The 27987-nt window shown below is 32.9% G+C and overlaps 7 protein-coding genes and 1 long non-coding RNA gene across 11 annotated transcripts; 3 read left to right on the top strand and 5 right to left on the bottom strand.

Moving 5' to 3' along the window:
* Nucleotides 1-32: 32 nt before the first annotated feature.
* Nucleotides 33-3713, bottom strand: LOC139093543 (enoyl-CoA delta isomerase 1, mitochondrial-like). The gene is made up of 4 exons (XM_070644290.1): nucleotides 3288-3713; nucleotides 2093-3212; nucleotides 1876-2023; nucleotides 33-1564 (listed from the first exon to the last, which is right to left on the bottom strand). The coding sequence occupies exons 2-4, from the start codon at nucleotides 2357-2359 to the stop codon at nucleotides 1026-1028; spliced, it is 954 nt and encodes a 317-aa protein (XP_070500391.1). The 5' UTR covers nucleotides 2360-3212; nucleotides 3288-3713; the 3' UTR covers nucleotides 33-1025.
* LOC139093750 (enoyl-CoA delta isomerase 1, mitochondrial-like) lies at nucleotides 2619-3011 on the bottom strand. The gene has a single exon (XM_070644579.1). The coding sequence runs from the start codon at nucleotides 3009-3011 to the stop codon at nucleotides 2619-2621; it is 393 nt and encodes a 130-aa protein (XP_070500680.1).
* On the top strand, nucleotides 3298-5522 carry LOC139093547 (uncharacterized). Its single transcript, XR_011544704.1, has 3 exons — nucleotides 3298-3765; nucleotides 3878-4332; nucleotides 4391-5522. It is a non-coding gene; the product is annotated as an uncharacterized lncRNA (long non-coding RNA).
* On the bottom strand, nucleotides 3839-4881 carry LOC139093546 (enoyl-CoA delta isomerase 1, mitochondrial-like). Its single transcript, XM_070644293.1, has 3 exons — nucleotides 4580-4881; nucleotides 4379-4526; nucleotides 3839-4320 (listed from the first exon to the last, which is right to left on the bottom strand). The coding sequence occupies exons 1-3, from the start codon at nucleotides 4826-4828 to the stop codon at nucleotides 3860-3862; spliced, it is 858 nt and encodes a 285-aa protein (XP_070500394.1). The 5' UTR covers nucleotides 4829-4881; the 3' UTR covers nucleotides 3839-3859.
* LOC139093545 (enoyl-CoA delta isomerase 1, mitochondrial-like) lies at nucleotides 5441-6754 on the bottom strand. The gene is made up of 2 exons (XM_070644292.1): nucleotides 6233-6754; nucleotides 5441-6165 (listed from the first exon to the last, which is right to left on the bottom strand). The coding sequence occupies exons 1-2, from the start codon at nucleotides 6497-6499 to the stop codon at nucleotides 5563-5565; spliced, it is 870 nt and encodes a 289-aa protein (XP_070500393.1). The 5' UTR covers nucleotides 6500-6754; the 3' UTR covers nucleotides 5441-5562.
* A 1066-nt stretch (nucleotides 6755-7820) lies between these two features.
* LOC139093541 (enoyl-CoA delta isomerase 1, mitochondrial-like) lies at nucleotides 7821-15631 on the bottom strand. Of its 3 annotated transcripts, XM_070644288.1 has the most exons (5): nucleotides 11611-11666; nucleotides 11432-11550; nucleotides 8722-9007; nucleotides 8515-8662; nucleotides 7821-8390 (listed from the first exon to the last, which is right to left on the bottom strand). In XM_070644288.1, exons 3-5 carry the CDS (start codon nucleotides 8986-8988, stop codon nucleotides 7945-7947), a joined length of 861 nt encoding a protein of 286 aa, XP_070500389.1. In that variant the 5' UTR covers nucleotides 8989-9007; nucleotides 11432-11550; nucleotides 11611-11666; the 3' UTR covers nucleotides 7821-7944. The 3 variants fall into 3 exon arrangements, with proteins under 3 accessions (XP_070500389.1, XP_070500390.1, XP_070500388.1); XM_070644289.1 differs by lacking the exons at nucleotides 11432-11550; nucleotides 11611-11666 and adding an exon at nucleotides 15454-15631; XM_070644287.1 differs by having other exon boundaries at nucleotides 11432-11673.
* On the top strand, nucleotides 12846-13330 carry LOC139093751 (cuticle protein-like). The gene is made up of 2 exons (XM_070644580.1): nucleotides 12846-13109; nucleotides 13172-13330. Exons 1-2 carry the CDS (start codon nucleotides 12846-12848, stop codon nucleotides 13328-13330), a joined length of 423 nt encoding a protein of 140 aa, XP_070500681.1.
* On the top strand, nucleotides 15212-27355 carry LOC139093540 (facilitated trehalose transporter Tret1-like). 2 transcript variants are annotated; one of them, XM_070644286.1, is made up of 7 exons: nucleotides 15212-15230; nucleotides 22315-22429; nucleotides 23993-24094; nucleotides 25547-25977; nucleotides 26110-26628; nucleotides 26700-26712; nucleotides 26944-27355. In XM_070644286.1, exons 2-7 carry the CDS (start codon nucleotides 22324-22326, stop codon nucleotides 27186-27188), a joined length of 1416 nt encoding a protein of 471 aa, XP_070500387.1. In that variant the 5' UTR covers nucleotides 15212-15230; nucleotides 22315-22323; the 3' UTR covers nucleotides 27189-27355. The 2 variants fall into 2 exon arrangements, with proteins under 2 accessions (XP_070500387.1, XP_070500386.1); XM_070644285.1 differs by lacking the exon at nucleotides 15212-15230 and adding an exon at nucleotides 16791-17043.
* The last annotated feature ends 632 nt before the right edge of the window (nucleotides 27356-27987 follow it).

Here is a 27987-nt window from a genome sequence, read left to right on the forward strand (position 1 = left end):
CGACGATAGATTTAAGTCTGTTCTAATATGACTTTTTATCTTTGTAAAATTAATGCCTTTATTTTCCTTCAATACATACAAAAGAAAGTATATTAATGTTATCGCTGACACGGTCAGGTAGCAATCATTTCCCACTCTCTTTAATGACACCAAGTCACTCTTTTGTTGAAAGAGAGGAACTGTTTATATTTCTTAATTATCTCCACAAACAGCAAACAAAACAAAATAACAATCTCTTGTGACTACTTATTAATCTTTAATATGTTTCTTTTAATTATTTAATAATGATCCAATTACTTATCCATTTGCAGCATTGGACATGAATTGTGAAAATGTTTATGGTATGAGTACACGCTCATACCTTTAACTTTTAATGTTAAGAATTTAACAAAAGAAAATAAAATATGCAAATAAAGGGGATCATTTGGATGTTACGTAACAATAAGGAATGAGGAGGAATTTCGATGAATTTCTGGTAGGAATCTAGCTCAATTTCACTATAATTAACAATTTTAGATATTGGTAAACAAAGACAGCACGTTTTTTCATTGTTTTTCGTTGTTTCACAGTGTTTTCAATGTTTTTACAGTGTTTCTTGAACAAAATTTGAATTTGTCGTAACCGTTAAAAGATTTGAATTATATAAATTCGTTAAATGGTAAAATCTATCAATTTGTAGTATGGTAACGTGTACTTTACTTGATCTTGTTTTAAGATCGGGGAAGTGATAACAAATCTGACTATGCAGATAGTTAGTGATCACATGGACCAATAGCTCATTAAGCAGGCTGTTGAAAGATACAGTTTTACATTTGGCACAAGAAAATTATCAATCAGAAGCCTGTGATGGAGCTTGGAACTCAAGGATCACAATTCATCTGTTGGTCCAACAAACTATTCTGATTTAATACTCATCTAAATTCATAAAAAATTTACTACATCTAGAAGATAACAACTTCTAGTGTTACATAACAACCAAATGAACCCTATACTTAATAATCATATACTCTAACAATCTCATTTTTCTACGTTGTCTTGCTCTTCTTCTTTTTTGGCTTCACAAGTCGAGTAACATATGATACAAATTGTATTAAAGGCTTTAATCTCTTCTTCCATTTTAAGAATGCAATATAGCGTCCAAGTGATGTCTGGATTTTATCATTTCTAATCGTTGTTATGAACAGCTCAACATCAGCTCCTCGGCTGTCCTCAAGTTCCTTAATGTCTTGTTGTCGGTATAATTGTTTAGTGACTGCGCGTGCCATTTGTGGAATTTTCTCATATCTTTTAAGAAATTCTTCGCATTTTGCAATCGCTTCTGCCTTATCTTTTGCGATTTCGTCGACTAAACCAATTTTTAAAGCTTCCTCAGTACTGAAAAGCGTACCTAAGGTCAAGGCCATTTCAGCTTTTCTTATTGGAATTGTGTTCTTCATTGAAGCCATGAACCATGCAGGTGCGACAATTCCAAGTTTGGTTTCATTCAATCCGATCGTGAATTTTGGAAGCATTACACGATACTCGCAGCACATCGCAAATAGACATCCTCCAGCGGGACTGTGACCTTTGTGATAGAGAAAAAATGTTAATTTGAGTTGATATTGATAGATTATTGTGGATTAAACTGTTGGAATTTGTGTCTTGATCCAATAAACGATAAGAGTGGAACAAAGAACATCGGATATACAAAGAAGGATTAAGTGAGTACTGCGCCGCACTTCCTAACAACTCCCTGTAGCTCAGTAAGTAAGAGGACATGGCATGGTAAGTGTCACGGCATGGACCTGTTGTCATAGGTCAAGACTGAGGATGACACTACCTAATTTTTACGCTCAGGAACGGCATCAAGCCTTCACAAGAACATAGCAATCTTACCATTAATTGCAGCAGCTGTTGGGAATGATGATCCATATAATTTCAACCAGCAGTCTTGTAAAGAACTCCAAAATTTCCTAGCTCGATCATAATCAGGTTTATACATCTCATTTATATCCAAACCCGCTGTAAACACCGTTGGCGATGACTGCAATTAAGGAAAAAAAGTCATGTTTTATTCATGAATATTAAGCCACAACTTATTTGGCCTACTTACACTAGTGAGTATCATTCCTCTTGAATTGTTATTTTTCACTTCATCTAATGCATTAGAAAAGGCTGACAGCAACTCCAAGTTAAGGCTATTGACCGGAGGACTATTTAATGTGACTAGAGCAAATCCAGTCTTATCATTTACGTCAATTAAAACTAAACCTTCAGACTTTGTTGACTGATGTTTTACTATATTCACATTATATTTAGCATAATTAAGTAAGTTCCTGCTTACTTGTCGTGAGTTTAATGCTAACTTTAGTGCACTCATCCTGAGTATAATTTTGTTGTTTCAAACTTTGTCCTTAACTATCAAAATTCTCAATTTAAAGATAAAGAGTATTTGATTTTTGAAAATAATAAAGAAATGTTAAGTCTGTTTGGAACTTTGTACCTTTATCAGCTGAATGTTTTTCTCGAAAATCGAAAATGATCTTCGAAATAGATTGAATTTGAAAAAAATAATTTATTTGAAAAAATTAACGGTTTTTTAAGGGATTACAATATGGACATAAAAATCAGCAAATTAATCACTTCCCAAGAAATGCTGCAAATGATGATTGTGCTTCTGGATTCAAAACAGCTCTGACAAACTCATCAGTGTCACGTTGACGATTTGCAGCAATTTCTTCCATGTCCTTTTGTCTTATCGATCGTTTGGTGAATCCACGTGAAACTGGTGGAATATCCTTAAACCTGTCCAAAAATGCTTCACATTTAGCAAAGGCATCTGATCTATCAGCTGCAATATCATCAATAAGTCCAACCTTTAGTGCATCTTCTGTAGTAAACAATGCACCTGATGTCAATGCCAATTCCGTTTGTCTAGTGGATATGACACTTCGCATTGTATAAATCATTGGAAGTGGAATTGAAATTCCAAGTCGTGCACCACTTATACCTAACTTTGAGTTACGAACCATAGCTCTATATTCGCAGCACAATGCAAAGAAGCAACCGGCTGCTGGATTATGTCCATTAATGGCAGCAGCAGTTGGATATGTTGATCCATAAAGTTTAAACCAACAGTCTTGAAGAACTGACCAAAATTCTCTCAATCTACGCTCATCTGCTTGGTAAAGCTCACGAATATCAAAGCCAGTCGAGAAAATGTTTGGAATTATCTACAAAATAGATAACAAGTCATGACTGTCAAATAAGAAGACATGATACATAATAAAAAATCTAAAAATATTTACACTGGTCAATATCATTCCTCTTGAATTGTTCCTTTCAACTTGATCGAGTGCTCTCGATAATGCCATCATAAGTTCAAGGTTGAAGCTGTTTACCGGTGGTCTATTAAGTGTGACTGTTGCGTATCCATTTTTATCATTTACATCAACAAGTACCAATTGATTGTAGTCAATATTTGTTGTGACTGTTTGACTTTTGAGGATCGTATTTGTGGCAATTCTTCTTATTAAATTCATATTATTTGGTGCTTTTGATAACTGACGGAGCATCATGGCTTGCAAATTAATTGACACAACTGATTGTAATGACTATTAACTTCCAGATATGCTGATTAATAATTGTTTATTAGTTTTCGGATAGACGAAAAACTCGTTATGGACTCTCCGTCGTATTGACTGATAGTATACACACGCATCGATAAACCATCAATGTTGATAACCATTCTGTTCAAATAAATATTAAGCTACACACATCAATAAGGTAAACACAAACAAACATCCATACAATGTAAATCTCTTAATATTAAGAAAAACAAGTCGACAAGGAACCAAAATTTATTAGACTAGATTCATGTTTATTTCTTATTTTTTAGAGCTTCATAATACATTTTGATTGTATTTTGTGCCTCAACACTTTCGACAGCTTTCACAAAGTCATCAATGTCTTTTTGTTTATGATTTCGGATATATTCGATCTCTTCTCTACGTATGCTACGTTTCGTCTTGTTTACTGCGTCCATTGGAATTTTACGGAATCGATTAAGAAACTCTTCACATTTGGCAATTGCTTCTGCTTTGTCAGCGACAACATCATCAACAAGATTCACTTTTTGAGCATCTATAGCTGAATAAACAGTTCCTAATGTAAGGGAAAGTTCAGCATGACGTCTTGGCAATAGCTTGCCCATGACCATGACAAGAATCTTTGGTAGTGCAATGCCGACTTGAATTTCATTTAATCCAATTTTATAGTCATTTACCATAGCTCTATAGTCACAAGTCATTGCATAGAAGCATCCTCCTCCAATCGCGTGACCTAAAAGTTAAAGTAAGCATTAATATAGAGGATGTATGATCAATGATTAAAGTCTTACCATTGACCGCAGCTGCACTGGGAAATGATGCATCATAAAGTTTAAGAAAACAATCCAGAGCTGCAGACCACAGTTCTGCATACGTTTGGGAATTGCCATGATACACAACATCTAAATCTAATCCAGATGAGAATATTTTTGGTGAGGTCTGAAAAGGTTTTCAATGAGTATTCGTAACAGAACTGGATGTTAGTCACTTACACTTGTGAGTATGATTCCTCTTGATTTGTTCCTTTCCATTTCATCCAGTGCATCTGATAAAGCATTAAACAGTTCCTTGTTAAGGCTGTTTGATGGTAATCTATTGATTGATAATGTACCATAGCCAGTTTTATCATTTACATCAATTAGCACTAACTTTTCAGCATTTTGGACAGGTTTTGGAACTGTACACAATCGTCTAACATTAGAATTAATAGCCTTAGACAGCAACAAAATATTTCTGGACATTTTCTTTGAATTTTAAAATAATTTATAAGAATGTAAACTTTGATTCTGTTTTATTTGTGGATGTAATGCAAGTAACTGTTTATAAAATTATTAACAAGTATGGGTGACTTAAAAATAATGTAGAACACAAGTTTTAGAAGATTAATTTTCAATGAAAATGGAAGAATTTGATTGTATCCGAGAGGAATTATGCCGTGGATCTCGTTGTTCGTTGGTTGAAAATATGGATCGACATCAGGCTACATGGTGACGTCAGGGCAACTTTGCGTCGTTCCGTTAATACATTGTGTTATCCGTCAAGACATTGTGATGCCCTAATGAACATGATTTGATAAAAGCCGGCATTTGATGCTTTTCAGTTCATCTTCTGCAGGGATCATGTTCCGCAGTTGCCAACTGGAGGAAGGAGACAGCCTGCGGCAAGTGCTAACTGGTATAAGATGACAACCTGCGTAAGTCACGATACAGCTGGTTTTCACCGGTTCTGTCTATCTCCATGCCAACTATGATATGTTGTACCATCTAATCCACCTATACCTTCTACTTCTTCTACACATATGTAGTCAAACTGTAAAAATAACTAATCATGAAGCTTTTCTTTTCTAATGTTCATAGAGTCTTTAAGCTCCTAATCTCAAATTTTTGGACTTTATTTTTTTTAAGGCATAAAACTGTATAAAATTTTCAATAAAAAAATTAACAATGGTAAAGTAATCTTTGATTGCACGGATTTACTATTTCTTTGAGCGATCTAAGAATGCTTTTAGCGACTGTTGACTTGCTGGATCAAGAACATAACTTACGAAGTTTTCAACGTCTTTTTCCTTATTTCCACTCATCAGATCCACAATTTTCTTTCTGAATAGCTGTTTGGTGATTCCACGAGCTAATGCTGGAACACTCTTAAATTTGAGCATGAATGCTTCACATTTAGCTATGGCTTCAGCTTGATCTTTGGCAATTTCATCAACTAATCCAATTTCGAGAGCCTTTTCAGAGCTAAAAACTGTTCCTAAAGTCAATGCCATTTCGGAATCACGAGATGAAATGACATTTTTAGTAGCCAAAATAGCAACTTCAGGCACAGCAATTCCAAGTTGGGTTTCATTTAATCCTATTTTAAAGTTTGGCAACATTACACGATACTCGCAAGCGATGGCAAGGAAGCAACCACCACCAATAGCATGTCCATTGATAGCAGCAGCTGTCGGGAATAATGAATTATACAGCTTAAGGCAACAATCAAGATATACAGCACGGAGTTCTCTCAATCTTGCAGGATCTGGATTAATAAGCTCTTTAATGTCAAGTCCAGCTGTGAATGCATTCGTTGATGTCTGAAATGGAATTGAAAATTATGTTTTAGTACCAAACTTTCACAAAAATCAAAGCATTAATCATTACGCTTGTCAAAATCATTCCTTTATACTTTTTCTCCTCAACTTCATCCAATGCCTTTGAAAAGTCTTGTAAAAGTTCAAGAGTAAAGCTGTTGAGTGCCGAGGGTCGATTGAATGACAGTGTTGCAAATCCAGTTTTCTTATTTACATCAGTGATTATAAGCTGTTCCTTTTTAGCTGCAGTTGATTGATTTCGTTGCGCGCTTAATGCAATGCATCGAAATGCATTTTGATTGAATATCCTTGATATTTTGATAGAATTTAAAGCCATGTTTTATTGGTGAAATTAATTATTATCAGCACTGCTGATCAAAAAACTGAACTTTGTACTTTATGTTTATTTTACAAGTTTAAGTTCCAATTGCGGAATTATGAATGAAAGTTAAGATTGTTTTCACTTTTAAATCAGAATTCGACAGTTAATGTACAGCAAGTATTAATTCACAGAACTTGTTGACTACTAAAGTAGCGGCACTTGCTGTTTACATAAATATTATGGTCAAAAGGTAAAAAAGTGTTGATAACAAGAAAAATTTCTAAAAAATTGTAGAGATATTCAAAAAATGTGATCATGTTGTAACCGTTAAAGATGTATTCTGTTAGGTATTTATTGTTGGATTTGGAAGTGAATTAAAACTTCGAGTTCGCAGTTGAAATCTGCTTGCTTTGGGAAAATGACGTATTTTTTGGGTTTTTCAAAGAAATTTTGCAACATTCTTGAAACATAATACACGGCAACCAAGATACTTCCCAATTAGTATGAATAAGTTAATCGATCAAATTCAGCCCCTGACCAGCTTGACTCTGCTTTGGTGCCAGATTCGGTATTAATCCGGCACAATCCTATAGATATAAACCGACACCAAGTCAGAGTCACGTCGCCCTGGTGCCAGCATTTGGATCAATTAGCCGACTTCCCAGTTAGTACAAAAGATAATGTGAATGATCCAAAGATGGATTACATTCCCAAGAAGAAGTAGCCGATTAATAATGATGGATTATTCTAGTAGTATCTGAGCAGTATGTAAATCTGGGTATCAAGTCATAAATAGGCAAATCTGAAAGTGGCCGAGTGGTTAGACAAGAGACCAGATATCTGTATTGCTATTTTGCGAATATGAGAGTCCGATTCTCCCCAGAGACCGATCACTCAATTTCTTTTATACTAAGAGTGTTGTATATAGGACAAGGATTCGTATAATGCTGAAGGCAATACAGTAATTAAGGTGACAAAACGTCTTGAGGGACTTGTCTAAAAAGGAACACCTGTGTCAATGGGGAAATCCTAATTCATGAGGATTAATATAGCAATTTTTAAGCATCTTTAAGTTGTTGTCATAGGAAAGAAACCCAAAAATATTAATTTCCCAACATTTGATGAACTATCTTATCAAATTTGATAATTTCACAACATCTGGGGAATTCTAATCATAAGAACTGAAGAATTAGCGTTAAAGCTTTAATTGCAGCGTCATGGGAATTCACTTACTTTCTTATCAGATTTGCACTTAATCTTTCGAAAAGCTCAATAACCTAACAACCCAAATTATTTGACATGTTTTTAAAATAATTTTTTTTTTATTCAAGACACTTTTAAGCTATTTTAAGCTATCACATAATGATGGAAAAACCAAATTGATAAAATTGTATAAAATCCTTAATAAAATTAATAACTAAGATAAAAATTAACAATAATACTGACTCACTTAGTATTAATTAGCGACTAATGAGTGATTTTAATGCTCTCTGATTCTTTGGATCTAAAATAGCCTTTACAAACACATCCACGTCCTTTTGTTTTTCAGCAAGAATCATATCTGCGATTTCCATTCTAAAGTATTGCTTAGTAATTCCACGTGCTAATGGAGGCACCTTTCTGAATTTCGAGAGAAAAGCTTCACATTTGGCTATGGCATCAGCCTTATCTGTGGCAATTTCATCGACAAGACCAACTTTAAGCGCTTCTTCTGATGAATAGACATAGCCTAATGTTACAGCTCTTTCTACTTCTCTGGCAGCCATAATATTCTTCATTGTAAGAATTGCAGTCTTTGGTATAGCAAGACCAAGTTGGGTTTCATTCATTCCAATTTTAACATTTGGAACAATTACACGGTACTCGCAAGCTTTAACGAAGTATGAGCCACCGCCGATTGCATGACCTGTGGGAATACATTGGGAATTTATTAGAATCAGTTGATGTGTGCTGTAGGAATCGGATCGGAAGATTATCAACTAACTATAAGTAGATGGATCTTCGATTCCAATTCAAGACAATAAACCTACCATTAATTGCTGCAGCTGTTGGATATAATGAATACAATAACTTGTGACAGCAGTCGAGGTATGCAGCATGAAGATTCCATAATCTTTCAGGATCGGGATCAACAAGTTCTCTGATGTCATAACCTGTTGTGAAGACGTTTTCGGATGTCTGAAAAGTAAGCAATTTGATCACATGCCGTCGAAAAAATTAGCATCAATTTAACTTACAGTTGTTAGAATCATTCCTCTAGAATTCTTGCTGTCTACTTCATCCAATGTATTTGCAAATTCTTGCAACATTTCAAGGGTGAAACTGTTGTGTGCCTTTGGTCTGTTAAATGATACAGTCACGAATCCAGTTTTGCTGTTTACTTCTGTGGTTATAAGCTTATCATTTGTTGCTGATGTTGATTGACTACGTTGCGTGCTTAATGCAAGGCATCTGAATGCATTTTGATTGATTATCCTTGATACTTTCAAGCAACTTAAAGCCATTTTCTTGTCTTATTTTTGTCTGATGATTAAAAGTGGAAATATAAGTAATTTTTAAGGTTTTACTACTTTGTTACTACGCTTCACTTCTGTTTTGAAGCATAAGTAAAAGAAGCCGAAGAATTAATTCAATGATAAAGGAATTAGATGAGCTTATCATGGGAATTTTGCCGGTTTTATTTTTGGAAAATTGATACTTTTTTTGGATATTTTTATCTTTTATAAAAATACTTTTTTAAAAATTTAAAGATTTAATCCTTCATGTCTCAGTTTTGCAAAAAGATAAGGCAAGCTTGCTTGAACTGGTTCACTTCAAATTTAGTATTGAACTTAAAGTTTTGATCAAATTTGCAGACATATTCTGAGTCATTCTGAGGTTTATCTAAAGTATACTCCAGGCCAGGGTAAACGCATAGAAAACGTGACAGTTATTTGTGTACGGTTCTACAAGAATTTGTACGGTTTTTAGCATTTGAAATTTGAATAAAAAATTAACGGTAAAAACACAAAATTTTTAACGTTAATATTAATTGATATTTGCTGAATTAATCATGTAAATTGATAATATTTGAGCAAGTTATCAACTAATTATCGATAAGAACTGAAATTTATGCTTTAAATTCAAGAATAAATTAATTTTTTTGTGAAAATTTCTAACGGGTTTTCAAATTTCAAACATAAGTGCTAAAAGCAGGACACTGCTAAAATATGAATGCTAAAAGCAGGACACTATCCGTTTACCCTGGACTCCAGGTTACTCTAGAATTGGTCAGCTTAGTGCCCCGGGGTAATGCCAGGCATTTTTAGAGACAGACGCAAACATTTCGAAAGAATGGAAATCAGGATTTTTCACGAAAAATCTTGGCAAATTGAAGCAATTCTTCCAAAAACTTTGGGAGTCTTGAACCCTAACACATAAACCATGCTCAGAATATGCTCAACATTTAGTACACTGAGCTTAAATTGTACTGATCATTCCATCATGAGTTAAATTATCGTCGGCATCCAAAAATTTTCAAACTATTTTTTCTGAATTTATCAGACAATGCCAGGCATTCAAATTTGTTTTCAAATCTTAGTGCTTGACTAAAACAATGTCATATTTTCAGACTTCAACTAAAGCTCACTCAAGAAGACTCAAATTATTTCAAAATTATTCAAAAAAAAACTGTCCAACTTAATTAATATTTTTCACTTCCGATACATACTTTTAACAAATTTTTATCAATTGAATGTTTAACTGAACCGAAATTTCAATTCAACTGTTGATGTTTATGGTGCCAAACCGCAATTTATATTAATTCTATACCCGAAGACACGCAATGATGTTACAAAGAAAGTGATATCACACATGGCATGATAAAAAATTTGAAATTATTTTTGTAGAATTTAATTGAAAAATTTATGATTTTATTTTGACCGTTAAAAATATTTTCAAGTTTGTCATATCACAGTAAGCTTGTGTGGTAGCACATGTGCACCATAAATTCATAACACAAGATAATAAAATTGTTATCAGTAGTTATAATTTTGCTTACAAAATGAATAATGATATTATAATTAAATGATCTCCTATTAACTGAGTGCTGAAAGGTTTACATTTATGTTGAGCATGAATGTGGGTTTATAGTTACATCAAGGGTATCATTAATATTGGTTTAATATTGTTATTATTACAGGTTTAATTACTTAATACTCAATTTCGATATTAAGAGACAATTTTCTTAATTTATGGCAACAACTTAACTTGCGTAGTCTGATATCTGAGAATTTCAATTTATACAGGAGATATCTCTTCTTACTTTTGACATATCACAGAAATATATTCATCTGAAAATGTTCAAGGATTTATGCAAAACTCATGTAGATTTTAGAGGCATAAAAATGGATATTTATGGATTATTAGAACTAAATGTAAATTTTAATTGCTAGAATTGGCTAGACGCACATGTAATGTCGTGAGCATTGTGCGAATCCTTATCATATTGTCACACTCCGTCACACTCTATGTAATGATTGAGAGATCGGCCTCTGGTGGGAATTGAATCCACGACCATCCTAAACATTGAAAAAGATGTCCGGAATGTTGTCTAACCACTTGGCCACAGAGTCTTTACTATCGCATTGAAAGATTCGTCTATTTATGGCTCGATACCCCAGATTCCACTATGTTTCATTATTCAGTATTGATGATTGAAATCGATGCTCAGATGAGACAATTTTTAATACAAAATTTTGTATTATCTCTGTATTACTTTAGCTTTCGTTCTAGAGCTGATATGAATTTATAGTAATCTATTGATTAATTGTGAATTGAAGTTGATCGGTTGAAATGAGATTCACAGCCTCTCTATGTAGGCTACAGACAGTAATGTCATCAAAAGAGTGGTTCTGATACCAATATAGTCTACTGAGTGTAAAACACTTAAAAACAGTCTCGTATTACCTTAACACTGATCAGGATCTGCATAATCTACATCACAATGTTGTTGTTCGTTGTGCTAGTTTTTAATTCCCAGTACTTTTGCACACATAAATCCCATAAGTTCTTGGACTTAATCCAATCTGAATAGTAAAAGGTTTTTTATTCATTAAAAAATCGAAATCAGAACTGACATGACACACCTGCTGAAAGGTTTTACTTATGTATGGAGAAGTTGAGTCGACTTCGAGATTAAGAAAGGCATGCCCGATCGGACAACATATTGAAATGTAGTCAACACGGTGACAAAAGTGTCAGTTTGCTAGGAACCAAATGACAGCCTATTTGTATAATTTGGTTATTTTCGCCAATCAGTTGATCTTAACAGGCAAGACTTTTTGGTACTTTACCATGAATGCATGTTCTTTGCCTGTTAGAATGATCACTTGATTCTAAGCATTAATATCGATTATTATTGCCTTTTTCCGCCCTAAAATACCCGATAATCAAATTTTATCTATTATTTAATACTGCGACGTAAAAATTGCATATGATAACATTTCGATTTATAAACAAATCTTATCAATCCAGTGGGTTAATTTCCTTAATAAACTCGTCATTTTATCGTGTTATCAGAATATTATTTTGGGGGCCAAACCCATCCACGTCAGTCTATATTTCAAAGATAGTCAAAAAAGGACAATAAATTGTCTAATAATAAAGTGAAATTATGGTAAAGTACAAAGATTAGATGTAGATATTTGCTAATTCAGTTCTTATTAAGTCACATATCTACTTTCATAGATACACGATTTTGCAAGTACCACAAAAACTCTCAATTACATTGGAATTACATAAAAAATGTTTTGACTGAATCCGTGCCACTGACTTTATATTCCACATAAATTTTATTATTTCTGGTACGAAAGTCGTCCAAACTGATTGTTATCCGATACATTGTTCAATGCTCAATGACAACCAAAACTTGTATTGCTTTATTTAAAGTCAATATTAATAAAAGGGAATCCAATTAAGAGTGAATTTAAAAGCTTTATGGTAACAAACAATATTACAAGTATTAAAGTGAATGGTAGATACACATATTTATTATGTGTGATAACTGTCTTTGAAGGACATTTTCATGTTCGGTGATGTCAAGTTCGCAAGTTCTTGCACACATTAAACAGGTTAAAGGAATAAAGGCATCCATTGAATTTAAACATGGGATCTACTTAAGAATTAATGTTTTCAATGATGGGGAGAGCAACAAAAAAAAAGTAAAAGTTGGGGCAGAATGTTAAAACGAAGAAGAATCAATGTAATGGAACTAAAGTAAAGTGAGTATAAAAGGGTGATGGATCAGAATCGTTGGTATCAGTTCAACTTTACAGATCTTTACAAAAACATTAAATAAATAAACAAAACCAATCTTATAAAAATGGCAAAACTTATTGTATTCCTTGCCTTTGTTGCCTTATCAAACGCTGGTGTTCTCGAATATGGACCACCAACAGTCATCAAGCAATATCAACCAGCAATCATCAAGAAAGTCGTCGAAGCTGAAGCACCTGCAAATTATCAATTCAATTATGAAGTCAATGATGCATCAACTGGTGATGTTAAGTCACAACACGAAAAGGCTGAGAATGGTGCTATTAAGGGATCATACCAACTTAATGATGCTGATGGTTTCGTGAGAATTGTAAGTCCACTTGTTGAATTATTTTAAAGCCATAAATTCAATGAAAATTCAAAATTATTCAGGTTGACTACACTGCTGATGATAACAATGGTTTCCAAGCTACAGTTCGTCGTGAGCCCTTACAAGTCGTTAAGAAAATCATCGCACAACCAGCAACAGTTACAAAAATTGTACAGCCAGCAATCACAAAAGTTTTTGCACCATCTCACGGATGGGCGTAAATGATGTAAAATGAGATGTACAGCAAAGCAATTATGAAATCTCTCATTCCTTACGATTAAAGTTTTATACAGTCAGTAATTGTTATATTAAGTGAAGAATACAAAAATATGGAAAACGCACGTTTATAAATAAATTTAAATTTTTTGCAAAAGCCCTTCAGAATATAGAAAAATTAAGCCTGATTATTAATGACTTTTTTGGGTCAATGGTCAATTTTGAGTAATTATCTTGACGTTTCAGGGAGAAAAGGGATCTGTAATTTTAGAAAGGGACTGACAGGAAAAGGACAAGCTATCCAAGCTATTCTGCATAGTCTTCTGCAGCTTCAACATCGCTTAGCATCAGCAATGTAATTTTTGGGAAACACAACTGGTACTAGACAGTTGTTAATCTAAACCAGTGTTGTATGACATATCTTGGTGGCAAACCATGACCGAAGCATCTATTCACTAGCGTGCAATATGGTGCACTAGTGTGTCACGGTACACAGCTTGGACAAGACTGATACAAACAATAGATTCTTTCACTGTAAGAATCAGTGATGGTCAACATGTGTGACGCGCAAAATGTTGTTTATGACCAAAATGCGTCGGGACACAAAAACAGTTGTCCAAACTTTGTGCTGTGGCTTGCTCGTATGCTTCCAATATTTCTTGGAAATGGCATGATCTGCAAGACTTGTACGGTTTCGGTCAAGGCTTTCTCGAAGATGTGCCGTAACGCAAAGTAGGTTGCCTATTACTGGTTAACACTAAACATCATCAATTACTTCTCAAACTTACAATAATTATACCAAAATCCTCAATAATACCGTCCTGATGAGCAAATTCACCAATAAATTTAAAATTGAGAATCAAGTTCAATAATCATCATAATACGTAAGCATGTGCTTCTTAAAAAATCTTGTCTTCTATTTATAGTTGACATACTACCATCTCAAATGCCATATAATCATACATACCAGAAATTCTACGGTAAAATCATCACACGGTCGAAGACTTGTTATTATGATCTCTTTTTTTATTTTGGACACATGCAACTCGACAAGGCCGATGAATAATTTATGTCAATTCCATTGACTGCTTATTCGTAAAACAAAATTGAATTTTTTAAAACAGTTGTCAAGTTGAATCACAAAAAAAAGTTCCTATTTCGTCAAGACGTCAGTCTTAAGGTCATTGCACACTTAAAAGTGAATTATTTAACGAATTTCATGACTTTCTAGAGGTAATTAAATTTAATAGCCATTGTCTATGTGGGGTCAATTGCTTTTGATGTGTAGTGTGAAGGTGTGAGAAAGGTTTGAAGGTTTAGGAGAGGCAGAATGACTAAAATGCCATTTTCAACGCTTCCTATACTAACTGTAAATTTCGCAAATATCACGCAATATTGCAGAATATCCATTTCATCAATATAATCCCTCAGCATCCTTCCTATGTACTTGTATACGTGATTTATGTGAAAAAGAAATTCCTACGTAAAAAGAGAGCTTCCCCTTTTATTAGTAATATACCTATGACGTCGTCTGTGACGTATTTGGAGGCCTGTTCTATCGATTTCTTTTCTCTCTCTTTCTCTTGTGCATGATTTTTTTTCGTTACTCGTACTTTACCCATTCAGAAGTTTTTTTTTTCTTTACATGCTGAAAAGAGAAGGTAAAGCATTTTGTGTCAGACAGTTGCACGAGACTTACGTGTTTATTAAAACAAAAAAAAAGAGTATTATATTAAACTGTTTAATTATTTCTGTTGGTAATAATTGCAACCGTAATGTGAGAAGTGTTAATGAAACTTCAGCAATAATATTAAATGCAATTTCCATTAGAGTTACGAAAAGACTGATAGATAAAAGAAAATTAATAAGTTTTCAGTGGTTACGCAACAAAATTTTATCGAAAATGTAAGGACTGGATCATTTAATCATGATTAAATTATAATTGATATGTGAATATAAGTGTAATTGACGTGTTGAGTAATTTATTAATGTTTTAATCATTAATATTAGTCTGTAATTACGGTGAAAACATGAAAGAGTGCATTGAATTCATGCGGCATTTTGTGTCATGTCTCTCAGGATACAATTTTAGCTGTTATTGCTGTGTTGGGTGATATTTAATACTCACTTTGTTTATTGTGGTGTTATCACTTTCTTGGAAATGGCTCACGACTCATATTTTTCGAGTTTTAACTTCTTGAAATATTCATTTACGTTTTTATTGCATTTTGCGATAGTGTTGAGTGCCGTTGAGTGATGAAATTACTTGATAATTGAACGGATAATGCTTGTTTACAAATAAGTATAATTAAAGAACTTCCTTACGGATTAAAAAATGAATAATGTTTATTGTTTGAAAATAGAAAACAGAGTAAAATGTTTATATCAAGGGATCGTCAACTATTAAAGGGGAAAATCAACTAATTGTTGTTGCAAATATAATTTGAATATTAAACGACAGTTGATATGTTCTCAACAAAAGTAAATTGAACTGATAAAATCCAGGAAGTTGTCGGATGTTGATAACATATTACATTAACAGGCAAAGATACCGCAATATGTTCCGGAATAGTATTTCTGTACCTACCATGAAAGCATGCTCTTTGCTTGCTAGACTTTGATCCTTGTCAATCATGAATATCCACGAAAAAATTACAAAATATATTAAAATTCAAATAATCAAAATACGTTATTTCTCAATATAAACAAAAAAAAAATGCTTTTACATTCAATCGATCAAACATTACAGACATTTCGTACTTACACACATCCCTTACGCGCAGAATCATCAATCTCGCTCTCACTCTCATTTTTTTTGGAATTTTTCTTTCCTCATTATTTTAATGATGAATGAAATTGTGTTGGCAGTTTTACGGATTCAGATTTTTAAGTGAGAATAGACAATTATTTAAATTTTTGACGGGATTAATTAATTTATTCATTAACAGCTTGATACTGCTATTTATGATTTTTTAATCGCGCGTCTATAAACAATCAGCTTTCATTGGCTCATCGCATTTCTCTCTTTTTTGATAATGCATTATCATGCATTTTACTTTAACCTTCGAATGAACTTTTAAAATAGTCGAAAACTAATATTGTCAATGTCTGGCTGTATACAGTATACATATATACAGTTTTTGTGGGCTCGACTTTTTTTTCTATGTCGGATATCTCTTGTAGTAGATAAAAAACGCCAAATGGCAGGGAATGTGGAAAATAAAACAATTTTAATGTTAAACACTCGAAATCTGTACAGCACATGGTATATACATACAAATAAAAATGATTCTTTAAATAGATTTCGATATAAATATAAAAAAAAAACTGAAAATTTTTATACGAATCGTTTCTTTTGCTCACAAAGTCGAGTATTGTAAATAAAAGAGAATATACAACTAAGTATAAAGTTTTTTTCATTTCATTTTCGTTTCGTAGTAATCCGAAGGAAGAGAAAAATCGACAAAAATTCTCTTTGCCAGTTGTTCATTGACACTCAAGCGATAAAGGTGGTCCAAAAAATTTAATAATCGTTTATAAAAAAAATAAATATTATTTATTTGTGAAATATAAAGTTTTTTGGCCATTGAACGTGTGGATTGTTGGGTGTTTAAGAAGAACAACTGTTATCGACCTTTTTTGTGCATTAATTTTTTTGGAAAAATTATTATTAAAATTTTGAGGATTGCATAAGAAAATTCAAAAAAAAAAAATTTAGGTGAGTACCTAAGTGAAATTAGCCTTGGATTGTCTTCTTACTACTTTAATATACCTAATCGATTTATTTCGATTAATAAAATTAAGCTACGTTCGTACGGTTTCATATAATTCGAGATTTCTTATCTCTTACTGTGTAATAGCTCATAGGAAGACCTTTACATGCGGCATAAATAACACAAAATAATAAAGCTCACGCTTATTGATGCAGCTGATACGTCTTTTTGTTATTCAAATAGTTCCGTCTTAAAGCATCCTTTTCTTACAAAGAATAAGCATAATGATATATTGTCTTTAAAAATAAATTCATTTCTAGATCTTCATGACGTCAAGTTAGAAAAATTTGTTGTTTTCATTTTGAAATATTTTTAGCAAATTTTCAAATCAGACTCATAATTCTCCATGACTTAAGAGCAAAAATCCATTAATCTCTCATAATTTCATTTCTCAGTTATAAAATGTGTTAATTCGTTACCCAAATGCTGTTATTACGAATATTTCCATGCGTCCTATTTCACATTCCATTTCACCTCAATTTAACCTTCAGAGACGAAAAAAGTCGTCCTTTCTCCATTTCTATGCAACAAGTGTTAGATGATGAAAGTACTTGCATGTAGTTGGTAATATTTTCTTTTATATTGATGTTTTCTTTTTGGTCAATGCGTTTTAGCTTCTGATTAGAAGTTGTTTAGGTGTGTAATTAGGGATGGTCGAGGTATAGTCTAGTATCAATTAACTTCTTGGATATATCATAAATATGGGTTTCCGATGCAATCATTTCGATAACTTCTTGATATCTAGACAATCCCAGAATATCTCGGAACTCGATCCTGTCTCGAGAATTCATAATCGTTAATAAGGTTCAATATGTCTATCTTCTTATTAATATGCCACAAGTTGTATGTCGCGAATACACAGTGATCCTAACCGTGCTAGTGTGACTAGAAACAACGAATAAGCACCCATTTCCGACTATACTATTCCTGGATATGAACCCAGGTCGTTAAGGTCGAAAGGCGACCCTCTAACCACTACGTCAAAGCAGATTTTTCAATGTTGCCCAATGGCATCTCCAAACAACGAACAACGTGTTCGCTAGGTTTTGCTGAATTGTGCCACTCGGGACAATCTTACTGAATTCTCTAAATTACCGAAATTCAGTAGATCAAAGTGGATCCTTAGTTAACAAATTTTCACCAAATCCTAACTTCATCTCTGCAATAAATCAAAAGAGTTTGAAATGAAAGAAAATTCTTGATCAAAAGCATCAACAAATGGCAACAAATTAGAAAGAACAAAATTGATAGATTGACATTCCATTGATTTCAAATTAGAATTATGCAAAAAAATCTTCCACTTGCAATTTCAATCAATTTATTCTTTATTGAATGCATCTATGTCGATAGATTCAATTCATTCATTACTATTCGTAACTATATTTTTTTCCATTTGCTTACGTATTTATCAGCAAAATATATTTATTCGTTGCTACACTAATAAACAAGTAGTTTTTTATGCCTTACATAGGCAATAACATTAACACTAATTACAATTTTTTTTAGTTTTTAAAGAGTGTGTAATCAAGTTTAATTTTTTGTCTAAAAATGCCGATTAGGATTTTGGAACTATCTGGAAACAATTTGATTACGCACTTCAATGGCAGTTGCTCAATCACATATTTACGTTATCTTAAAAAACAATGTAGTTCACCTACATTGTAAATATTTGACAATTTGAGGTCTGTTTGAACTTGAACTTGATTTCCGATCATTGGTATGACTTACCCCCTTGCCCACGTCACTTACATCCAGTTTTGCTACTGCAAAAAGTCGCTTAATATCTCTCGTGACAAAAACAAGCTTTATTGCTTAATTTCATGATGACCTTCAATACATTTTAATAAATAATTCCTAAAAATAAGTTCTTACTTACTTTATTTACTAAAAATAAGTAATTAAACCAGGGGTGGGCAACCATTTTCATGCCACGGCACACCTTGGTGGTGAGTGTCGATCGAAACTATACAAGTTATACGGTTTATGGCATTTTATGTCAAATTTTGGAACTACACTTGTGTTCCGCAGCACACAGGTTGCCCAATACTGAACTAAACAAAAAACTTATTTTAAATATTTGATGCAATGGAAAATTTTAAACCAAAACATTGACATAGAACAGATGAGAATGTCGGAAATGACAATCATACAAATGATGCATTTTGTATAAAGACATTGACACTTAAAATAAATCCAGATATGTCTGGCATTCGTCTAGCCAAATATACGACTTTCGAGAACATTTCAATCCACAATTCTCAGGAATCAACTAGAGAGTTCTCATGAGAGTCACACAAAGAAAAAAAATGCGTGAGCACAAATTGAAGAATTGTGACGACTTTTCATTTAGGAAAATTTGTCTCTTGCCAAAAAAATTTTTTTCCGGCGCGAACTTCATTTATTAAAAAAAAGAAAATAAATAGAATATGAAATAAATATAAATACAAATAAAAGAGTTTCTAAAGCGGTGGGACAGTGACAACTGTGTATATACAACTGGCTTTAACTCAACAATTCCTAAAGAATTCAGCATCGAGATATTTTTTCTTGTTATGAACAAAGTAGCGATATCAAGTCAGACAAGTAGCAACCGACTGTCGTATCATAAAGAGTCTGAAGAAGTCGAATGATTTGGGGGTCTTTGGATTGAATTTTTGAATTTTTAAAGAGAATTTGGAATTGTTTTTTGGAATTGGAAATTTTGATTCAAAATCTTAAAAATGGAACCAAAATTCAAAATTGAGGAAAAAATTCAAAAATTTGATAACAAAACAATTATTAAAACCATGGACACCCGTCCCAATTATTTATTGCATTATCAACAGCTTTTAATGACCATATTTTCACACCTTTGGACCGACTTTTTTCTTATATCACATCCATAAGGTTATTTTTAATCAAAATTCACTTTAATTTCTCTCTGATTCTTATTTTTTTTTTGTTGTTTTAATCTCAAAGAAACATAAATTATACTTATCATTGACATTCGTCGACTCTCTCGTCTATCCCGCAAGATTTTCAACTCATTTATCACCTTACTATTCAAGGCCATTTCTTGCCAATCAAATGCCATCGATAAGGGTGAATTAGAACGTAAAAAGGTTTTTTGATAATGAACTTGATTCCGTTAAAAACTCAACACACTTCAATCGACTAACTCATTATTGCTTTTTAAGTATTGATAAGAATTATAAATATTTATGCATAAGCCAAATTTTAAAACCAGTTTATGTGATGTGGTTCAGTATATCCATATCCAAAAATAATAGCATAAAATACAGGTTTTGAAGCCGGATGAGAACTAACGACTATTTTTTGCACATAAAACATACTTAATGCAATTTAATTAAATACAAATATAGTTATTGACTTAATGTTTGAATTCCTTCTATATTAGGCTGTTGAAAAAAATGTGTACGAAAGCAAATAAGGAATTCACAAAATGTTTTAATATTTGCAATTCAAATTTAGCACTCGAATCGAATGACTGGATTTGTTTGTAAAATCACATTTTTCAATACAGTTATGAGGTTGGGGTTAAGATCTGTAATATGTCTTAGTATGGGAGAAATATGTGGTCGATATGCTAAGATACTAAGTTAAGGGCATCTGGCTAATAGTTTTGGTTATGGTGTAGCAACGGTTTTGACTAAATGAGCAATGTTTGTGCTACTGAATCTTAGGTATGAGTGATTCTTGAGGAAGTAGTTCAAAATTGAATCTTTTTCGTTTTAAATCGCAAGTTAAAGTAAATTATAAATAATGGATGAACAGCTGTAGTCTCTGAAGATCTCTGCGATGTTAAAAAAAATGAAAACTCAAACTCTTTCTCCTTAAGAATCTAGTGTAAAGACACCTGAACCTTAAGATTCTATTGTAAAGACACCTGAATCTCAAGGCTAAGGTGTAAAGACACCTGAATCTCAAGACTAAAAGGTAAAGACACCTGAATCGAAAGACTAAAGTGTAAAGACACCTGAATCTTTAGACAAAAGAGTAGAGCCACCAATTCCTTAATAATAATAGCAACAATGTTACATATTTAATTCAATGAAATAAGAATCTTGTCTGTTACATATTGATACTAACCTACTCAATAGAGATAATTAGAAATAGGAATTTAATCTACAACTAAATTAAGCAACAGTCTATAGAATCCTTTAGTCACTTTAACTAAAAACAGATTTAGCTCATTATCAAACGCTATCTGACCCGAATCGACATCAATTTATAAATATTTTTAGAAACATCTCTTCATTGTCTAGTCAAAACTGACGTCTGGGGTATGCAAAAATATTGCAAAATTTAAAAATAACAAAAAAAAATATTTTAAAGTTTCGATAGAAGTCAGTCTCGTGGATTATAAATAGCGTGACAAATGTGAAAAATGTAATATTGCCATCTGAATTGTATTAAACTTCTCGCCGACATTACAATGTGGAATTTTCTGCCATTCAAATTAACATTTTTTTTTATAAAAATGCAATCGAGTCTTGTTCTTATTTTGAAAAATAAAATAAAGTCAAAATCACAGATCACGGGTTTCATCTTAGTCTATGCATATAACAAGCTAGTCAAAATGTATTTAATTTAAATAATTTCGAGAAAGTGGGCATGCTTTATATAAAAAACCTGACGACATAATAAAAAATTATTACCAACTTGACATTCAGTCATGGTGAATAACAAAATCAACATTGAGCATATAAAGCTGATTTTGCCGGGAAATAAACATTGAAAATTTTTCGAGATTCTGAACTGTGTGTTTACATAAATAACACACTTATTTCATTTTCATTTCCACTGATCGGGAAAGCATATAGTAAGTCATGTGCTCCATACACACATCTCGGAATGAATTAGGGCGATTTAAGAAAATCGTAGCTTTTTTAATATTTATATTTTTTTTTCGAAAACAGATAAAAATAACTGAGAAGAGAAAATTTATTCACATAAGCCACATGACATACCTATCTTCTGTTATTTAGTGTATGTTTATGATGTAAACGTGTGTTGTTATTACGCAGTCGAAGCACGTGTATATTAATATTTACAATAATCTCTCCAAGAATCAGTATGTTTTGTCTTCATTTCTCTCTCTCTCTGTATACACACAATAAGACGGACTTGCTAATTGTTATGACATGAAATTAGATCGCATCGGAGTTTCTGCTTACTATCTAATTATTAATATTTGTAAATATTTTTTGTTACAGATTATCAAAATGAATAAAGACGGACCGGTTCCTACGTCACCAATGCTTTATGATCCCATTCCAGAGGGGTCTATACAGACCACAAAGGCTATGCAGTTTATTGCTGCTGCTGCAGGTGAGTAATCAATTTTTAATGGTTTTAGTGATGGTTGAGTATGGTATTGACCGTTATAACTAGTTAAAGACAAGATTATGTCTATATAATTACTAGTTCTAACGGTTTTATGTCCATTGGGAAAGTAGAAATGCAATTAGTCTAACAGAGAATGTAGGATTTGAACCTAAGGCATCAATGTCATTCATTAGGCATCCATTTTAGACTGCAATTCCATTGCTTATCCTAGTCAATGGCAAGTAATTGTCTAGTTCTAACGTATTTTTGTCCACTTGAGGACGTAAACTAATTTGCATTGACCAACTATGACAATATGGAGAATCGTATGTCTTATCAGTTGACCAAAACCCACAAGTTATACTCGTGAATTTCACTCAAAATTGGGCAAATCCAATTTCATCATTTTGAGGTTAATAATCATCAAACATTTGTTTATTCTCGAAATTTTCTATGAATCCAGTTAATTTACAGTCAGACACTTCAGGAGATTTTATCAGCACTACAAAACACCTCAAGTACATTCGATTTCAATTCAATCATTTGTCAAAAGTGTGATCACATTTCAAGTTCATTTTTTCACAAAATTCCATGTAGGATAAATCTTGATAATGCTCATTACCCTCTAAATATATTTCTAAACCATTGATAAGGCTATCAAATTGCCTCCAGGCTCTTTTACGCAGAAAAAAATCAGCCTTCCTCAAAAATTCAATGACAATCGTAAGCCGACACAAATAAATGATAGTAAGCCTGTCACTAAATTTATTTTCTGCATATGAAACCCCTCGATTACGAACAAGTTCAAAGTCTTTTGTCTCTTACAACATTTATACATGCTTTCACTTTTATTTACTTGCTACTTGAGGGTTATTCACTTAGAATGTCTACAAAAAACTGTGGCCATGGGGGAAATAGCAAAATTTTAAGAATTATGGACAGAATTTGTTAATGGCTGCTGAAATGCCTGGTAGAATTTTAAAAAATTGCTTCTGGCTTCATGTTCCTCAAAGAAAAAGTTCCATTGAGGATATCGAAAAGGAAGAGGGATCCAAACCTCACTTTTCTCTTCTAGATACACCCCTGGTAGCGAGACCTAAAACTTTATGTCCCGAGGAAATATCCGTCAATTTCACTCCAGTTACACCACTGGCTGTTCCCTAAACCGTGGCGCCCCTCGGAAATGTCCCTCTGTCATAATCTGGCTCCACCAGTGCCTATAATACACCAAACTGAAATTTAGCTCTCGAAAAATCGAGTCTAGTCGAAATCGAAAAGTCAAGATTTAAATCAATCGATCAGTGCGTCATAGTGCCGCAAACAACAGTTTAGCGTATACTGTCTCAGTAGGTCGTAGTCAAAGAATGAATGTGTATCTATTGTAGAATGTGCCGATTGATTTAAATCGTCACATGACTTTTTTTGTCGTAAATCCTTGTGATATTTTTAGAACACAAAATTTCTTTTAATTACGTAGATTCTCTTCGATTGCTAATTGCCTTTCTTCTTTAAATCCGTCTGATCTGAATTATTAATTTCGTTATCTTTATAACCCTTTGTTTACAGTCTCCCTAGCTGCAGTAAGTGCCGGAACAGCATTAGCTTGGACGTCACCAGTAAATGAGCAATTGAATGTGACCACCCCGATTAGTGTAGACGAAGATCAAAGTAAGTAATTACCAACGTAAAGTATTTCACTACGCAAGCACGTGTAAATATTATTTTTTTTTGATAAATAACTTGTACTTGAAAATTAAATTCCGTTCTGCGAAAGTAGGAAGATAATTCGCTCAGTGGACAAATATTGTTATCGAAGGAATATGTGAGAAGAAAATCAGTGTGTGATGCAGCTTAAATTTTTAAAGATTTTCGTCTAATCGACCTTATTGATAATGTGACTACTTGACGACTCAATCTAATCTGCTAAAATATGAAAAGCCCAATTAAAGTCATTGCTTTTTTTCTAAGTATCAACTTAATGGATTTTGTCGCTGATTTGGCAAACGACTTATGACTACTCTTTTTATTAAATTATTGCCAATTTTTACAGTATGCAATAAATAGTTTAATTGCTATACTTGAGTCAAGCATAAATCACGATCCAGTATTTATGAAGAATAAACTTCAGCTTGATTCCAGCAGTAGAAGAAGCCGAAAAGAACTTGGAATGATAACAAATTCAAGAAAATATTCTGTTATCTCGTGAAGGTCTTATGTGATGCAAACCGCATACATTATGACATTAAATTATTTATTTGATTAAGGCTTGACATAATTTTCTCAATATAAGACAAAGATGCTGCTGTTTTCATTATGGTCGTTTGTCTGAACTGTACGCCTAACTCTAGACATGATTGTCTTGAGCTTTCCGCGAATCCTAGTCAAATCGACAACTCTCTATATACAAATTGAGAGATCGGACTTTGGTGGGAATCGAACCCACGTATTCATAAAAAGAGTGATGTAGATATCCGGTCTAACCTCTGGGGTCTAACTCCTTCACTGGCAGATTTGGTATATGACTCGATACCTCAAATTCCGTTCTGCTCAAACACCACAGTTTGAACCTGTTCATTTACGATATTCAGTCGTAATACAGAAAAGCTAGTACAGACTACAGTTTTACCCACACCCTACCAAGAATACCTTAAGATAGAGAAGATACCTCTAGATCGTGTGAGGATATAAAGCGGTTTATCTCTGGACAGACTCTAAAAGACTCTCGAAATCGTCATCTTAGCGTAAAAATGCGCTTCCATCAGTCACAAATCAACCCATTTAAAATGCAATTTAAAAGTCACAACACGATAATTTATAATCGCAATATATTTGCATAAATTTCCTATATAAAGTGCACTAGTTCCTCACATATGGAGAGAAAATGTTTCAATTGACTTAATAGTTTAAAAATGTCAGTACAAATTTGTACAAAGTCAATAAACTAGTTTTCTTATCACTCGACACAAGTGTTAATTGACTATTTATTTACATAGTAAAAAAAATTTATTGATGACGTCTATTGAGTCGAGTACTTCTTCCTTTGAAAACGCTACCGATGCTAATTGCATATCATAAATTAGCCATAATTAAATTAATGATATTCCCTACCTTTAATTACAGAGTCATGGATTGGATCTTTTCTTGCTGTCGGAGCATTCGTCGGTGCATTACCAGCTGGCATGTTAGCTGAACGAGTTGGACGCAGAATTGCCACGATGGCAATTGGTATTCCATATTTAATAAGCTGGGCTCTTTTAGTATTTGCATCAGGTGTTGGCATGCTTTATGCTGGACGTATATTTGCTGGTATTGCAACTGGTGCTAGTTGTGTTGTAGCTCCAATGTTTATTTCTGAAATTGCTGAAACATCACTTCGTGGCGCATTGGGCGCTTTCTTCCAACTATTTTTGACTGTGGGAATATTATTCATATATGTTGTTGGTGCCATAACAGATTGGGTTACGTTAAGCGCGTGCTCTGCTATATTTCCAATACTCCTCATTATTTGTGTCTTCTTCATCCCCGAAAGTCCGATTTATTTAGTCAAACAAGTAAGTACTTATCAAATAGTCATATTTACTCAAGCTCTTCATGCTTGTTGACTTTGTCCAATATTGACATAATCTCGTGTTAAAATAGACTCTAAAATAAATTCTTTTGTTTTTTCGTTCATTGACATGTAGGGATCGAGACAAGAGGCTGCACAAGCATTGAAAACATTCTGGGGACGACAATGTGACACACAGACTGCATTAGCAAACATTCAAGCTGAAATTGATGCTGTTAGTAATGATGCCAAACTATCAGACTTGTTTACAGTTCGTTCAAATTTCATGGCACTATTAATTTCACTGGCACTCATGTTATTTCAACAATTTTCGGGCATTAATGCTGTCATCTTCTATGCACAAAGTATTTTTGAAGCAGCTGGAAGCACCTTACCATCAGCAATTTGTACAATTATTGTTGGCGTTGTCCAAGTTGTTATGACTGTCGCATCAGCTGCATTGATTGAGAAAGCTGGACGAAGAGTTCTTCTGTTACAGTCATGTGTTGTTATGGGCTTGTGTTTAGTCATGTTGGGCGTTTATTTCCAATTAAAGGAAGCCGAATTTAAAAATATTGATCAAATTTCAGCTCTTCCTTTGGCCAGTGTTGTTCTTTTCATCATTAGCTTCTCATTGGGTCTCGGACCTATTCCTGTAAGTTTTATTGTATTGATTGAATGGATTGGAACTGATTTTGTTTTTTTTCTTTCTTTTAATCCATGCAGTGGCTCATTATGGGTAAGTTTTGATGATGTATTGATTTAATTCCGTTATAACTATGGATGGAACCTTTTGATACACTAATAAAATGTAGAAAATATGACACGATTAATAATTTACCAAAAATTCAAGAATTTCTCAAAAATTAAAGCTTTTTTTTTTAAAAGCTCTGGAAATCTTCAAAAGCTCTGTCCATAGTTAAATCTAGTCAATAGCAAATTCACTAACATTAAATTTATCCATCAACAGGTGAATTATTCGCAACAGAAGTAAAAGGAGTTGCATCAGCATTAGCTGTAATGTTCAACTGGACATTAGTATTCGTCATTACAAAAACATTCGGTATGATGCAAGATGCATGGGGTTCAGGTCCAACATTCTACTTCTTTGCTATATTCATGGTACTCGGTACAGTCTTTACATTCGTAAAAGTGCCCGAGACGAAAGGCAAAACGAATGCACAGATTCAAGCGATTTTAGCCGGAAAGAATTAAGCCATGATTTTTTATTTTATTTAAAAAAAAAGCTTCTTTTTAATTTTTATAATTAAAAAGTTCATCTTAGCTTTAAGTGTTTTATTGTTTGACTCATATCAAATTTGTTAGTTGTTTTTAGTAAATTTTTGTTTACATAAATAAATTATGAGTATTTTTAATGCGCAGTCTAGCCTCCTTTTTATTACTGCGATATTTACAAAGCAATTCATCTAAGTGCATCACAATAAATTTACTGATCATGAATGAGAATTATGGAAAATGATAGGCTAGGCATTAATTATTGATTATTGCATAAATCAACTGGTAAATCGCTCAAGGAATCGACAAAAAAGGATATACATAGAAACAATTTGTTAATCGTTCTTAGCTGTAATTTTCATGATGTTATTTGAAGACGTTTTAGAGTTCAAAATTATTCATAAATCCATATTCTTAAATTGGAAAGTTACTGAATGAGAAAGAGATTATTTAATTGAGCAATGATCAATATTGGACTGCATTTTGGATATAATAATGTTATATGATAAATCCCCCAAAATTATAGAATTTTATGATCCCTCAAATTTTTTTTATTGGGAGGGTGATGTAAACGATGGGATCCATTATATGAGATACAGATACTGGAGTGTATTCAGAAATTATTACTGAGGGTGAGTTAAGATGTCATTATATCAATATCATCCCCCACAACACCCCAGGACATAAAAACACAAAACATGTGACATCATTCAATTTAGGAATCTATGGGATACTTATTCTGATATTTGTATTGTACTAAAAATAATATTTTTTTGAG

The sequence above is a fragment of the Chironomus tepperi genome, unplaced genomic scaffold, assembly GCF_022539635.2.
Source record: "Chironomus tepperi strain 1889 unplaced genomic scaffold, CSIRO-AGI_Ctep_v1 contig_337, whole genome shotgun sequence".
NCBI classification, from domain to species: Eukaryota; Metazoa; Arthropoda; class Insecta; order Diptera; family Chironomidae; genus Chironomus; species Chironomus tepperi.